This window comes from Alosa alosa, chromosome 2 (genome assembly GCF_017589495.1).
Source record: "Alosa alosa isolate M-15738 ecotype Scorff River chromosome 2, AALO_Geno_1.1, whole genome shotgun sequence".
Classification (NCBI taxonomy): Eukaryota; Metazoa; Chordata; class Actinopteri; order Clupeiformes; family Clupeidae; genus Alosa; species Alosa alosa.
The window spans coordinates 8,630,228-8,646,908 of record NC_063190.1 but is presented as its reverse complement, the minus strand read 5'-3'; the positions used below and the strand labels follow the sequence as shown (position 1 = coordinate 8,646,908).

The following is a 16,681-nucleotide window of genomic DNA, read 5'->3' as shown; positions in this document are numbered from 1 at the left end:
CAGGAGATGTGAACCAACATGTCGGATGAGCTGGCCCGTGTTCCTGCTGGACCAGGTGCAAGGTGCCAGAGGCACGGTGCCAGTTTTTATGTGGTTCATTTGGAGAACAGCATGTCAATGAGGTTGGCACCCGGCAGTCTGTGATCAAAGCGAAAGCCCTACATTCCCCATCGCCATGCTTTGATTTGCTAGCTAAAAATGACACAGTTTTGTTCCTCTCAAGACATCCAGATAAAGGATTTCATACCGTTTGCGTTCTCTAAGTCTGGGTGGCTAATGCATAGGAACAGAAATCCTTTTAAAAGATCAGAAACCAGAGTCTTAGACACTGTGCATCTTATGAACATTTCATGTAGTAGTTATTTAGAATAAGAAAAGTAGACACCCGCAAATTAGCCACAGATTGTAATAGGCGAGACCAAGAGGTTCAGACAAGCATAAATGGTACAGAGAATGGATACCTAGATGCATGACATGGTGGACCGATGCATTCTTATCATCTTTGTCTTGTTCTTGTTTGAAGTTGTCTTTTTAGTCAAATAACCCACTCCTATTCATAGTCATGAATATTACTGATAATGAAGAGTAATGTGTCCTGTTTACATGCAAAGCACAAGCAGAATGTGACATAACGCTTCTGTTATTAAGTGACATTCGGTTTTTGTCATAACAAGTTAGGTTTAGGGTTAGGTTTAGGGTTAGGGTTAGGGTTAGGGTTAGGGTTAGGTTTAGGGTTTCATGTGTCATGACAGTGTCGTGTTCGTGACAGTGTCATGTCACTCTTATGTCGACATTGTCAAGTCAAGTGTTACCGATGGATTTAATGCATCATAATTGGCATGCCAGTACATGGTTATGCATGTTTGTGTTTGTGTATTTGCTTTAGTCTATACTGTATGTTGCTGTTATTGGATCTCTGTGTAGTGACCCTATCACTATCAGTATACATTATTTCTTGTGCTCCATGTGAAATGTACACCTTTAAGCCACAATAATAATTACTTAGGCTAAAATAGAAGACAGCTGGTTTGTTTAGGTAAGGAGATGAGCATGTGACACAGCAAGATCTGCCCATTGTGTGAGTGAGGCCTGCAACCATCAGCACACACAAAAAAAAAGATTAGCTAATGTTGTCCTGTGTCATTACTTGTTTACACTTGCTTGTATGTAGATCTTTTTGTTGGTAGACAACAATCAGTGCGTTGGCTCGCTGAGCTACTGAAGGATCTCTTCACGTTGCTGTTGTGTGTCTGCGGACCGCTGCTTGAGTGGAGCTAGCGAGACGAGACGGGCTGAAGGTGCGGCGTGTGGAGTGACTGTACTTCCTTGCTGATTTTTGGTGCGGTGGAGAGCGGGCGCTCAGACGTGAAAGAAAGCCTGTCATGTTGTGTGCACTCACAAAAGGAAACAAGCGCATACGCAGTCAGGCTGGCCATTCAGAGGGAAACATACTCTAGGAGATAAGATATTGATGAGCTGGAAGCTTGTCAGACATTGCTTTGAAGTAATTGAAAAGTGTTTGGAGAGAGCAAGACATGTTTGAGACTGTCTATGTTTATCAGCATGTCCTTGAGATGTTTACGTCTAAATTAGTAAGCATATTTATTGAAAATTCTTAAAGATTCTCATGGATTGTGTGGCACCAATGTTAACCTTCACTCAGGTACCAATAAATGCAGTGTGTTTATGTATTTTCACTATGTCATTGTTTTAGTAATGACTCTCCTTTGCACCTGTGTCTAGCCAGCTGGTAGTAATGTTTTGGCCATTGATGTCATACTAGTGCCATTCTTGCATCACAAATAGCCCTTCGTATTCTTCTGCTCTGACATTTCTTTGGTCTCCAGCCATGTTTGAAATATTCTACGGCTGTAAGGCTGCTGTGGATGAGGGGTGAATTTTGTTATGTGGTCTATAATTTAGTTTTTTTTTGTAATGCTGTAGGTCGAGAGGATGCTAGCAAAGGTGATTTTGCAGATCTGTGAAAAACACATAGAGCATAAACTAGCTCTTGCAGTCTTATGTAATTTTTGCACCGGTTGCTATGCATTGGCTTTGGCAAGTTGGAGCTATCTAAACAGCAGCCTTTCCTCTTGTTCCCTCCAATCTGAGCACCCACACACAGACATGCATGAGTCCTCTCTCTCTCTCTCTCTCTCTCTCTCTCTCTCTACCTCTCAGAGTGCACACACACACCCACACACACTTGCATACAGCCCATCATAACACTTTGCATGGTGGGAAGAGGGAAGGGGGCGGATGGTTGGTGGGCTAAATTGTGCAAAGGATTATTTATTCTTTTGCAAAGAGATACTGTGAGTGCACAGGTCTCTCAACATTCATAAACTGCGTGTCTTTATACAACTGGTCGTTTGTACAATGGTGGATAATGATGGATGTGACCAACTCTAACCAACTAGTTGTTCTTCTAGCATATGAGATGCTTGTTAGCATGTGAAAGCGTGTTGTATTTTGTGACTTGCATAATCATCATAAATAACCTATAAGCAATCTCTGCTCCCCCCTTTCTTTCTTCTCTCTAGTGCGCCTTCATGACAGCATCTCAGAAGAGGGCCACCATTATCTGATATTTGACTTGTGAGTTTTAATATCTTGGAATACAGTACATTCAAAAATGCTTATCTCTGTATCTAAATGAGCTGCCTGTTATTCAGAATTTAGGAATAATTGAAAGAAAATTTTATTTGTTATCTGCACACATGTTTGAATTAAATCCTGAATGCTGTTTTTTTAAAGCACATTTTAAAGCAAAGCTACTCAGGAATTACAGAGCATTCCTGCTGAACATATTTGTACTCTGCCACTTTTCATTACTCAGACATACTCAACACACTTTGATCAAAAATGTCTTTCACCATCAAAGTGATTGTTATTCTTCATTTATTTGGAGACTCTCATTTCCAAAAGGTATTATTTTGCTTCTGTGTGGAAAAAAGAAAACTTTTCATGTTAACAAAGGCATTTCAAAGCTATGATGAGAAACAGTACAGAGATGAAAGTAATCAAAAAGACACACCAAGAAAATTCTGTCAAGGGCCCCATATCCTAACACTTGACAGGAGGTAAACCATGAAACCACATAGACCCTTTGTCGATGATTACCAAAATATACTGTAGATAAAGATTAGTGCACCCAACATAAGACAGTCAAGTCATGTAGCTGTTTTGGAGTCAAGCTATTAATACTACATATTGACATAGTTTAATTTAAAGAAACATGATGACTTGACTGGGTTATGTTCAATATGCTTTTTTTTACAGTGTATCTGTCAGGCATAATCACAGACCATGAACTGAGATAGATCTGTCTGACCTGAGTCATGATATCTGTCTCGTGGCAGTTCCAGCAGAGTAACACGTGTGTTTTTTCACCAGAGTGACAGGTGGGGAGCTCTTTGAGGACATAGTTGCCCGCGAGTACTACAGCGAAGCTGACGCAAGGTAAGAAGATGAAGACTAATGTTCTGCTGCAATCACATTACTGGCACGCACAACAGCACAGCAGTATCTAAGGGTAAAGCGATGGGACATTTTTGGCTATTGAGGTGTCCCTGTCCTTGCATACAGTATTTCTCAAGCTAAAGAAGACTTTGTTAGGTTGAATAGTCTCATTTATTTACTTCTGTAATACTTCCCTGTACCAGAGATTTTCTAATGAGGAGACACAGCACTCAAAGAATCTCCCATAGAAATGTATGGGGTTAGTTTGTAACGCAAACATGGCAGTCGTCTACACATATTTTGCCCCTTCCGCCCCCAAAATAAGACATGTGAATTCCATAGGTATTAGAAAACTAGATTCCGCATTGTCCGTTGAGTTCTTTTAGGTGGCATACGTACTAAACACGGCTGCCATATTGCTGGGAGCAACACGTGTAATGTCTATGGGCAACACTTGCCGGCAATCAGAGACACCTGTATGTTCTGGAGCCCAATGCGGCATCTAGTTTTCTAATATCTATGGTGAATACATTGTGCCAATCATGTTTTGTGATCTCGCTGCTGGAGCGAGGTTGGTGTCGTAAAGCCTTGCGCACGCGCAGCCCAAAATGCATTGCAATATGGCCTCCGAGTGGAGGGACTTGCCTAAAAGGACTTTGCCTATACCATGTGAATGAAGCACATCTCAAGCAAAGGAAAGGTTTCACTGGGAAATATGTGTTGAGATAAGTAAGATCAATTCAGCACCATTGTATGCTCAAAGCATTAGTGCGTATCACAAACCAACCAGAAATGATCATGGAAAATCATAATAGCACGCAATATGAATATAGAGACTCAACGTCTCAACCTGCATCATAAGATTAGCATATTGATCATAAAATTGGCTCGCAACAGTAACACAAAGGAATAGTCAGAAAAAATACTGTATGCAAAAAGGGAAACTAAAACAGAGCAGCTGACCGGTTCAGTATCACATGCCACTGTGCACCTGTCAACTGATGGCCCGTTGTAGAGGCTTTGCATGGTATCACAAGAAAAGAAACCTGAAAACAGACCATCTACAATCAATGCCCTATTCCTATAACAAGTATAAAGCTTTTAGTGTCAACAATCATTCTAAGCATCAGAGGATGTGTAGCACTATGCCTGACCCATACCATTTATACAATAGGTTACACAATTTACACAATAGTTTACACAATAATTGGGCTTTTTTACAATGCATGCATCAGTAAGGCAGTAAGTAGCAAGTAAGACCAAAGTAGCAGTCCAGCATCAATTAGCTTTTGTAGGCTGTGGAGGACGGCCGCCTGTTTCCTGTGCCCAAAATATCTCCGGAGAGGTGAAGGCAAGGCTAGGCATTGATCTTTGGTCTCTGATTTCCTCTGATACCCTCACAGCATTCCACAACAAGCTAATGAATGATTTCAAATGGGAGCACCCCACCACCACCACACACCTTCCACCACAACCACCAGGCCAAGAACAATCTCTGGATCAATTAACATGGCTGTTTCCTCTCGGTCCCTTGGCCTCTGTAGCCCGCGGACATGCAGACTGACAGCACTTACTATCTGTTAATTAGCATCTCACACAGATTTGCCTCCTAAGGTACACAATTTCATCATGCACGGCGCCACTGTCGCATCGAATTACCAGCCTCAGATCATGAATCACATTCCAGAGCAGCACCAGAGGCTGTCGTGCTGAAACCACAACGCACATCTCATCAGAGCTAATTGTCAGTTGTGTATTATTTGTCAGTCAAGTCAGACAGTCAAGTCCCCCTCTCTAATTGCCCGGCGTGTTTATCTTTTCTTGTCCCCTGTGCAGTCACTGTATTCAGCAGATCCTAGAGGCTGTCTTGCACTGTCACCAGATGGGTGTTGTTCACAGAGACCTCAAGGTAATTATGAATGATTCAAAGTGCAGCAAATACAAAGTGTTGCTCTCAATCTTGAACACATTGCATTCAATGTTAAGTAGTGTTAAGATTGTGTGTCATCTCTGGGGCCACTATGGTGTAACAATAAAACGTAAGAAAGGAATCATAATTGCGAACATAACACATTTAATCTCTGTTTGACATTACCTGACGTAAAGCAAGTTTGTGAGTCATATCTAATGCCACTAAAGTGTAACAATACGCCATAAAAGGGAATCCCAATTGCGCACAAAACTCATTTAATCTCTGTTTGGAGTCACCGGATAGTGATACATCTCTTGTTACTCAACTCTCATTATTGTCGGCAATCACATTATGACTGGACTGGCCATTACGGGGCAGTTGAAAAGCGTGTCTGAAATGGCTCCCTACTGCTGTGTTACTGCGCGGCACACACACACACACACACACACACACACACACACACACACACACACACACACACACACACAGGATTCTCCACACCACTGCAGCAGGGAGGCAGGTGATGAGTGGATAATTAGGACGAGCACATCCCCCACACTCTACAGCACCCACTATTATCACCCCCCCCCCCCCCCCCCCATCCTCATGCCCCAGAAAGGTCACGACACCGTGTGAAATACCCGGCTGGTTGTTGCTCACACTAATATTCCGGCTGCTTCAGCTCTTGATGACGTGGTGATGGTGGTGGCGGTGGCGGCGGCGGCGGCGTTAGCGATTGTAGCGTGGTGCGGCCGACGAGACTCTGGGGACGCGGCGACCACCTCGCTGAAATATGTGTGATAATTACCCAGCGGTTAAGAGTGCGGTTTGGGCGAACGCGCGTGGGCTGCAGATGGATCTGCTGCTGCCAATACTCCCACGCAATTCGCCCGCTTGAAAAGCAGCTTGCGGGCCAGAGACAGAGCGGAGATACAGCTCAGCCCTAGAGGAGATGGAGCCTCCACCTCCCCGATGCCATCATTAACGGCAACGAGCAAGTGGAGGTGATGCAACATGCGATTGTGGCGGTGGAGAAAGCCCAAAGCAGTGAAACGTGTTGCTCTCTTTGAGAGGCACTGTCCAACAATCAGACATGGATTGTTTCTCTTCCACTCATGATGAGTGATTTTAATTCCCATTCACTTTGTCCTATAGGGTTCACGTGACGTACAATGGATTAGAAGTATGATGGCCACCAAAAGTTGAAAGTCAGTGTCATCAGGACAAATAGATAATACAGCCAGAGATGACATCTTGCCCTCTGGTTTAAAATCACTCCACACCTTACTGATATAAAATGCTCTGTCCTGTGCAGCACATCCTTAGTCTATTATCAGATTAAATATTATTGCTCTGGTTAACCTCAGGTAAACCAAATGTAAAAGTTTGGAAACCTTAATATTATTGTATTCTGTTGGTAAGTAATCACACGGCTCTTACGTAATGCTAATATGTTGCTTTGTTGATGCCTCATGTATATTCCGCCCCCTCAGCCCCACACGTAAACACTCACAGCTTGCACTATCTGTGCCACCTTACTGCCCTAACTGCTTAAACATACGGCGCACACAGACAGTTCTCTCCCATCTTATTTGTTATTCTGTAAACACACACACACACACAGAGCGATACTTAGAAGAGAGAGAGAGAGAGAGAGAGAGAGAGAGAGAAAGAATGAGAGAACGAGAGAGAAAAATCAATGCTTCATTCAGTGCATTTTCATATATTGAAGCTGATATAGACAAGGGTAAAATTGGAAGCTAAGTCTGATGCATGGTGTCTGTGTGTGTGTGTGTGTGTGTGTGTGTGTGTGTGTGTGTGTGTGTGTGTAGGGGGTGGGAAACAAGTCATCTGAAGCATTGCCTTATGAAAGGAGAGTGGAAGATTTTTTTAATTTGTTCATTTCATCCATGTGGGACGGAGGAGTCTGTGTGGGAGGGAGGATTTTTCAGAGCTGTTAACCGCTGCAATGACATTAACTCTCACTTCCATTCAGTGAGCAGCACAGCCATTAAGCATGTCTGCATCTTTCTCCATGTCTTTCTCTGTCTCTCTTTCTTCTTCAACATCCTTGTCTGATGTCTCTCTTTCTCTCTGTTTTTCTTCTTCAATATCCTCATCTCTTCTCTAATGCTCAATGTCTCTCCCTCTCTTTCTCTTTTTTTTTGTTTCCTGATCTCCTCTCTGACCCTCCATGTCTCGCTCTGTTCTCTCTCTCTTGCCACCCCCAGCCCGAAAATCTCCTCCTCGCCTCAAAGTCCAAAGGAGCCGCAGTGAAGCTGGCCGACTTTGGCCTGGCTATCGAAGTGGAGGGCGACCAGCAGGCGTGGTTTGGTAATGACTGACCATCACTGTGTCCCCATACTGTTTATTATAGGCTCAGTTAGTTGTAGCAATTTTAATTACCTTTGTTTGTTAGTTTTGTTGTGTTGTTTTGTGATTGTGATGCAACAACCAGATGTGTCATTTTGGAAACACACCTGAGCACCATCTTTGATTGACAGGGATGCTTATTGAGGAGATGAATTGGATTTACTGGTGTCATGAAACAATCTGTAGTTAGATTAATGCTGGAAACTGAGTGTGGGAGGTAGAATGAGGGGGAGGGAGGGAGGGAGGGAGGAAGAGAGAATGGTTTTAACAGAGAGATGAGGAGGGGGAGAGGGAGAATTGGTTGAACAAATAGAATTCCCTTGTTCCTGCTGCGTCTCTCTCCAGGAGTGTGACATGCCGGCAGCTCTCCCAAAAGAGACCTTAAAAGAGCAACTCTGGGGAAAGGTTTACAAAAGGGGCTTTATCCAACCGGAGCCTTTTCTGTCCACCAAACAAAAGTGTTATTGACTTAAAGATAAACAAACAAAGAGACCCTGATTATTGGACAGAAGTCACCTTATCACAGAACAGAGTGGAGACTGTGTCTGTTCCTAGTCCAGCTGTCTTGGCTGCCCAGAGAGGACAGGCTGTGCTGCCACTGTGATCAATGTGAAAAACACATTGATATTGCTATTGCTAGTACTACTACCACTACTACTGCTACTACTACTACTACTACTACTACTACTACTACTACTACTACTACTACTAATACTACTACTGCTACTGCTACTACTACTAATGATGACAAGGATGGTGATGACGAAGATGATGCTGCTGATGATGCCACTGACAATGATGATGGCGATGGTGATGATGATGATTGACTCATATAATTTGATCATGATTTCCCCCCCCGGTACTTTGATTATATTGGCAGATCTCTGTTGGTATGATTGTCTTCTACTTTTACACCTTTGTGTATCTAGCTTCTGGCGGTGGAGCTTGTTAAATTTAATAAAGGAGTGGCGAGTGGCTAGAGACGGGGCCAGCCGATCACGTCCTATTTTATTTATGAACCCCATATTCAAGAGAAATAGAAATGTCAGAGGGCTCCATCCACCCTCATTAGTCTAGACGCCTGTGGAGGGTTCCCCTCGCACCAGGGCAGAGGCACATTTTTCTTCCCTCTGCTCCTTTGCAAACAAACTGACAGTCACCTTATGATCCCTGTTGTCAGGCTTGAAAGGTCACTCAAGATGAATAATGTTTGACCCATAATACCAATGAATGGGGTTGATGGGGCCCCTCTATAAAGTCAATCCAAATAGTTTTTAGATCTTGATATTTCATATAGTTTTTTACCCCAGCATCATGTCTAGTAGTCTTCATTTCTCATTTGACACTCATTTGATGAAATTATGCTTCAACATCTACACAGATATGTCACTGGTAGTTTTACCATCTACATTAGTTTCTATTTAAACGTTGTTATGAGTTGTATCCTGGTCATTCTAATCAAATGCATTTGCCCCAAAGGAATGAGGTAATGTTCCTAATAATGTTGACAGAAACTGCTCTGCTGCAGTTTAGTTCTCGTTCCATCAGTATGACCCACAGTAACCCCAACTGGACATGTGCGGCCCACTCTCCGAGACCTCTTAGCAACATTAGTCCGCCGCAACAAACGTTCATTTTTTTTTGCAGTGCCCATTAACCGTAATGAGAAGATGTAGATGTTCTTGCACTCTAATATTGATGATGAGAAGAGGGATCAAATACAAAACCATTAGACCTAGAAAAGCATTCTATTCTGTCTAATTTTCTGAGGTCAAAATCAGCATTATACAAGAACACTATGTTAAAGAAGCACTATGCAACAATTTTAGCAAAAATGAGAGTAATTATGAGAGTCGTTCTGATGGTTCTACAACACTTTCTGGGTCGTTTGGTGGGTGCTTCGTCTCCCCCTATCGGTTCTCCGCGGAAAAAACGAATATGCAACTTTCTGGACCCGGTCCAGGTAAATCCGGATGTGACTCAGCGGAAATATCCAATCGCGCCTCGAAAATGTAGTCAGATTGTAGTTTCGAAGAAGACTGCAAAACAGACGCCGACTTGGCTTTGTTGCTGTTGAAATTGTAGGTAGCCTACCATTGGGTGAACTCCGTCTTTGTAATGTGGTTTGATAGTCTCTTGAACAATGTGTTTGCTCGACCGTTTTATTGTGAGCCCTGTAGGTGTTTAGCTTGGTTTCTTGATGTGGGGGTTTAGCGTAGCAGTCACTTGCTACAGAAGCTGCAGGGGGAGCTGTGTAGTGAAAAATGCGAGCCCAAATCCGGCAAAAACCCAGAAACAGTGAAGGAATAACCAGACCTGCATAGTGCTTCTTTAAGTGGGATAATTTGATACACTATATAGACAATAGTATTGGGATGCTTGCCATTACACCCACTGGAACTTCAATGACATCACATTCTAAATCCATAGGTATTAATATGGAGTCCTCCTTGCTTTGCAGTTCTAACAGCTCCACTCAATTGGGAAGGATTTCCACAAGATTTTAGAGTGTGGAAATGTTTGCACATTCATTCATTAGAGCATTTGTGAGGTCAGATACTGACATTGGACTGATGTTGCACAAGTAGGCCTTGCTTACAATCTCTCCTCTAGTTCATCCCAAAGGTGTGTGAAGCCATAGAGAAACCGGACTTTGACATACTACAAAGATTCAGTGGGAAGATGTGCGTAAATTATGTGTGTGGCCGCAGGCTTTGCTGGGACACCTGGATACCTGTCTCCTGAGGTCCTGAGGAAAGACCCGTATGGCAAGGCTGTAGACCTGTGGGCATGTGGTGAGTGCTACACTGTTCTTCTGTTTACAGTTTTCTCCTAACTTTTATCCTAACTCAGTTTACGTATGTCATCTGTGAAATGTTTGATTTGTGGACATATGTATGTAGCCTGCAAGTCTCCACTGAAATGTTCAATTAGCTTTATTCTGTTTTCTCTATATTACTCAGTATACAGTTGAGCACCATACTAGATCAAACAAGTACAGCATGGATTTAGAAGGCAGGCTGTACTGAGGTGTTTGTGAGGATAAACCAAAGGTGCGGGTAGCGCTTGCATGTCTAAACTCATTCCTGTTCAAGGACAGTTAAGGAAGCACGCTCCAGCTACCTTGTGTTTACTGCCAGCATTCACTCCAGTGATCCTGGAAACAGATGTGATTATAAACACGACACGTCGGCACACTAGCAACACATAACCACTAAGAAATTGGAGTCTGTTATTTTTGTTGAATCACAGGATTTCAAATTGTTATGTCCTTCCGATGATGTGCATCAAAGAAAAAGCTTGTTTTTGTCAAAAGGAAGGCCCCCCCCACCTGCCTCAGGGCCCCTTTAGAATTGTCATCCTTTGTCCCCATACAAGATGCCTGACTGCCTGTCTGTTCTGTGTAGCGTAGTGCATAGATATTAGAAAGCTAGATACTGCATTGCCTGTCGAGTTCTATTAGGTGGCATCGTAAACGCGGCCGCCATATTGCTGGGGACAGCACCTTAATTGTCTTGCAGTCTTAAAACACTTGCAGGCAATCACAGACACCTGTCTGATTTCCACTCAGAGTCACATGCTCCTCCACTGGCCTCCAGTGATTGTTGCAAGAGAGGGGCTCATGGGATACGTACAGAGACTAAAGGTTGAGGAGTGGGAAGCAGACACAGCTCCCTGACTAGAGGCTGGTGCCCTCTAGTGCCCCCTGTGCCACAGGAGCTCACGACACGTGGGCCAGCGCTGCTGGCACGAGTAGGCTGGCTGTGGTGAACTCTCCACAATGCCACTCTGTGCACAGATAGTTCTAGATCATATCATGGCATACAGTCATTTCCTGTGTATTAGCCGCATTGTGTATAAACTGCAGAACAGTGTTTTATGTAAGTTAAAAAGGCAAAACCATATTAATACCATATTAACTGCCCCGTGTATTAACCTCATAGCTGAAGAAATTTTGCAAAATCAATGTATAAACCACGGCTAATAGTTGAGAAATTACGGTACTGTTCATGCAGCACTGAGATTATAGAGGGGATGTTAAAGGTGCTGTGTGCTTCTGGTGAAAGTTAGATGATATTTGAGCTCAGTGCTTCCTATTTTCAGATCTAGAACTGTATACAAACATTAGAGATTGTGTGTGTATGTGTGTGTGGCAGGCAGCTAGAGGACCATGGTGAGTAAATGTACTGGATTAGGATTGCTTACTGTACCTTTAAGGGAAATAACAGGTCTAATAAACACTGTAACCAAAAACATCTTGTAAAGTGCAGGGTCCATGTTGACTCGAGAGCCCGAAATGCTGAAGTTGTCAGTAATCCTTCTGTGCTCACGGGGCATTGAGTTCAATCGGAGTAATTTCTGCGGACTTTAACCTTTTTTTAGCTTATGTCTCGCCTCCCACGGTTAAAAGTAAATCTTCACTCTTCCAGGTGTGATATTGTACATCCTCCTCGTGGGCTACCCACCCTTCTGGGATGAAGACCAACACCGGCTGTATCAGCAGATCAAAGCCGGCGCCTATGATGTCAGTAAAAAGCCCACTGAGTCTCTGAATGAATTTATTCATTTTTGTATGAAATATCAATTTGCATTTCAGAATTATGCAATGCACCATTGTCTTTTCAACTAGAGGAGAGAGCTTGCAGGCATTGCATTTGAAATTGAAACGTATCAGTCCGTCCAGACTCACTTGACATAAGCAGTCTGCTAAAAGCTATTACCAAGAAAAGAGGAAGTGTTCTGGTCTTTTTAGAATGCAGGAGAATACAGTGAAAATGACGACAACTTTAATCATCTATAATGCTACTTGATAAGAATCTTTTTCTTCTCGAGTTTTTATTAAAATGAATTTGAATTGAAATTGAAATTATTCATTTTATCATTAACTATTTAACAAGGTAAATATTTGAACATCATTCATAATGAGGCCTCTTCATTCATAAGAAAAGCAAATATTAAGGCTTCATATACTGTGAAAGTGTTGAATATACTTCACATGCATGTGCAGTTCCATTTAAACATATTCTTCTGCTCTCTTTTGTCCATGTTATCTTTCCTGCTGCACAGTTCCCATCACCCGAGTGGGATACTGTAACCCCCGAAGCAAAGGACCTTATTAACAAGATGTTGACCATCAACCCTGCCAAGCGCATCACTGCCTCCGAGGCCCTCAAACATCCGTGGATCTCGGTAAGTTCTCCCCTGTCAGAGCCTATGGACTGGAACGGCATCAGCACCTTCCCTCCTGAGTTTCCACTTCAGCTGTCCTCATCGTTATAGATCCGCCAGCTGTGGTCATAAAAGGTCCATCTCCCCAGAATATATTTGTGCAGTTCTCTAATGTTTAAATGTGTAAATATGTTCCATGCAAGTAAGCGGTTGAACAAATTGAATCCATTAATGCCATTGCAACCTCTAATGTAAATGTTGAAATGTAAGTGATTTTTTATTAGTGCTGTTATCTCTTGTGGAGCTAATCCTGTGTGTGTGTGTGTGTGTGTGTGTGTGTGTGTGTACGTGTGCGTGCGTGCGTGTGTGTGTCTCTCTTCTCCACAGCACCGCTCTACCGTGGCCTCCTGCATGCACAGACAGGAGACCGTGGAATGCCTGAAGAAGTTCAACGCTCGCCGGAAGCTGAAGGTAAAACACTCTCCAGCGTCGACGGTCCTCGGTGGGAACTCACTGACACAGCGTGCACTCATTCCCACAGCCTGTTTTACAGAGACGTGAAAAAAGGCCCCCCTCACATAAGTCATCTATACTGACAGGCACCCTATTCATTTTTTTGCTCTACCCTGCACAAGGATGTGACACCTGTCTAGGTATGAGAGATTGAGCCTTGAGGCCGAGGTGATCATTTATCAAACAAAGCAGAGGAAAGAAAGTTTCCTTCCACTGATTTAACGCCTTAGCTTTGTTTACTTTTCAGGTGTTCATCATTCTTGTGCAGTCCAGATGGGAGCTCTATAAATGACTATCCTGAGTGTAAAGCTGTCGTGTGTGGCACAGCGCTGGTGTGAAAATGAATCCTGACAGTATTAGACAGCACATTACGGGCCCTTATTTATAATACGTTACATACAGTAGATCACTCTCATCCTCCAGTCATTCTGTTTTGACTCAGATGCATAACATGGATTAAGGTTTCACTGGAGTCATGAAACATTTGGCTGAATTAAAAGACATGCCAGGGGGCATAGCTAGTGGCCATTGGTCTAGGTCATATTTGAAGTGACAGGATCAGCTCATAGCTCATGTTATGAAAACTGAGCTGAGGTCATTCTAAGGCTAAACAGAGAGAGTGAATCATTCTTTTAGTCCCTCATAGAGGCCTATGGCTCTCGGCTTAGTCCACTTTATCCACATCACTTGATGAAATGGATCGGAATCCAACATTTCCTCCAAGCTCAACAGAGGGCACATGGCAGGGATCAGCTTTAGGGTGAAACTGCTGGTCTTGTCATGATCACCCCTGCTCCTCTCTGCTTAACATGGTTTTGCATCGAGTATGACCACATCCCCTTCTCATTTTCTCAGCATTGCTGTCCCTGAGAGCATAAACCCATGCACACACACACACACACACACACACACACACACACACACACACACACACACATACACACATAGACACACACACTCTTCATAATTCCTTCATGATGTAAATTGTTCTATCCTTTCATCCAGGGTGCAATTCTCACCACGATGTTGGCTACCCGCAACTTTTCAGGTAAGTCTCTTCCCCTAAAAAAGTGCTGTCCTTGACAGTCAGTAGACTCCACTCTGTAACGTGCTGGTAAACTTTAATTGGATGCCTTCAAAGAACTCTTTCTCAACACTTTCAATCCCATCCTCCCCCACTAGAGTCATCAGTTCCATCTGTACTGTTCCCTATCAAAATTTATATGAGAAATCCCACCCCACTCTTGCGCCCATTCTGTTGTGTGCTTAGTTGTAGATAATATGATGGAGTGGAGTAGCCCTGGCCTTGTGTTGGGTGCTTATTAAAATGTGGGTTGAACCATCTGTTGAGAGTCTCTACTTTCTCTCTTGCTCTCTCACATTCTTTTTTTCTGTCTCTCTCTCTTTCCCTCTCTCATCGCTCAGTCTCTCTCTTACTCTTTTTGTCTCTCTTTCTCTCTCCCCCTTTCTCTCTTTCTCTGTTTATGTCGCCGAGTGCTTTCAGTGGTGGCTGCCATGGAATTCGCCACTGCTGGGGTGCAGCATATGGTGCTCCCTGCATCCTCCCTCCGCATGTGTGTGAGTGTGTGTGTGGTGTCGGGTTGGTGCGCTGCGACTGACTGCAAAATGTGTGTAACCGACACCCCGCTCCGATTTGCAGGCGGTGGTGCGGCGGCTCTCTGACTCACAGCGGCCAGGCACCGAGCCCCACCGTGCCAAACGCCGCGTACCATGACAGCCCGACACGCTGCTTCAAGTGGGGATGCTTTAGCTCGCGTAGCATAGCGTAGCATAGCGAGCATGGAGAATTACTGAGGTGGCTTAGGCAGGGGTGTCGAACTAGGGGTAAAAGTGGGACTGATTAAAAGGGCCCCAAGGGGGGAGAGGGCCCTATGCATAGGGCCCAGGATCTTGTGCTACACCCCTGGGCTTAGGCGGAATGCTTTAGTTCTGTGTAATCGGCTTGTAGTGTGCAGTGGATGTAGTGTAAGTGACTGGCATGGAAGTGAGAGGTGTGATTATTTAAGACGTTAAGAGTGACGTTCACTATCGCAGGCTCTGCTTACACTCACACTCATAATCTCTCTCTATCTATTTCTAACACTCATGAGCAGACACATACACATACAGTACACATACACATACACATACACATACATGCTACACACATGCAACACACATGCCACACACACAGAACTGCCAGGGAGTTCTGGATTGAAGCCAAATTCTCCAAGCCCATGACCCCTCTACATCTTTCTTTGGCCAAGCCATGTCCCCACCCATAAGCTGGGTCATTCATCCTTTAGCCTACTGACTGGCTGTCTATCTTTACCTCCATGGAGCGATAGAGGAAGCCGCTGCACAGAGATTTATAGGCAGATTGCTGCCATGGTCTATTTATACTGCCACTATTAAAACCACTTGCGCCACTGTTTCTCATTGTCCTGCCTCGGGCTTTTTATAATATGAACAGTCTTCGCTACAACTATTCAGTCTACATGGACAGGGGGGTAGACATTGCATATCGCTCAATTGTATTGTTACTTTGCGAATGTTAATAGTAGAGTAGGTTACTATTCTCTGGCCCCTGGTTAAAAATGTAACCTGGCGGCCCTTTGGCCAGTGTCTGCTGTCTCCTGAGAGTGTCCCCCACCGAAGTCCAGGTCCAGGGGAACCCCCGCTAGCCTGGTGCGGCAGCCACTCCTCCCAGCAACAGAGGGGGCGATGGGGTCACGAGGCCAAAGGGGCGATGGATCAGACTACGCCCCTTGCCACTGACAGGCCAGGCTACATGTAGCATATGCCAGAGCAGGTGCTAAAATTAGCCAACATGTCAATGAGAGTCCAAACAGGAGGGGAAACACCCCGGCCGGGCTCATTCTCTGGGGTTGGGCCTAAGATCAACGAGTGCCACACGCGCGGGCGCTAGGGAATAGGGAGAGAGGGAGAAATGGAATGACAGAGAGACTTAGATGAAAACTGGACAGAGGGGTATTGGTGCTGTGGTCACAGGCACAATTTGGGCGGTGAAGGACTTACCCAGGAATGCATCTGCGCTTGGGTTCCTATCTCAAGTGCTCCTATATCTGGGACACGTCCCATCTACTCGGCCACAATCCACAAAAGCTGGAGCAGCGTCTCCAGGCCACAAGGCCAAGAATAGGCTGACTGACTGGACACTTTAGGTTGATTGACCTGATTGAACTGATTGGGAGACGTATATCCCCCCACAGGAGTTTGGGATTGACTTCT

The 16,681-nt window shown here is 44.1% G+C and overlaps 1 protein-coding gene across 4 annotated transcripts in view; it reads left to right on the top strand.

Annotated features, from left to right (window-relative positions):
• Window positions 1-16,681, top strand: part of camk2a (calcium/calmodulin-dependent protein kinase II alpha) — a 38,813-nt gene that overhangs the window by 11,877 nt on the left and 10,255 nt on the right. For all 4 annotated transcript variants that reach the window (XM_048268018.1, XM_048268031.1, XM_048268026.1 and 1 more), the window contains exons 4-12: window positions 2,544-2,598; window positions 3,397-3,462; window positions 5,299-5,371; window positions 7,606-7,708; window positions 10,459-10,542; window positions 12,178-12,272; window positions 12,815-12,937; window positions 13,304-13,387; window positions 14,435-14,477. In XM_048268018.1, the coding sequence (XP_048123975.1) occupies window positions 2,544-2,598; window positions 3,397-3,462; window positions 5,299-5,371; window positions 7,606-7,708; window positions 10,459-10,542; window positions 12,178-12,272; window positions 12,815-12,937; window positions 13,304-13,387; window positions 14,435-14,477 (726 nt within the window). The remainder of the gene's footprint in view (window positions 1-2,543; window positions 2,599-3,396; window positions 3,463-5,298; window positions 5,372-7,605; window positions 7,709-10,458; window positions 10,543-12,177; window positions 12,273-12,814; window positions 12,938-13,303; window positions 13,388-14,434; window positions 14,478-16,681) is intronic.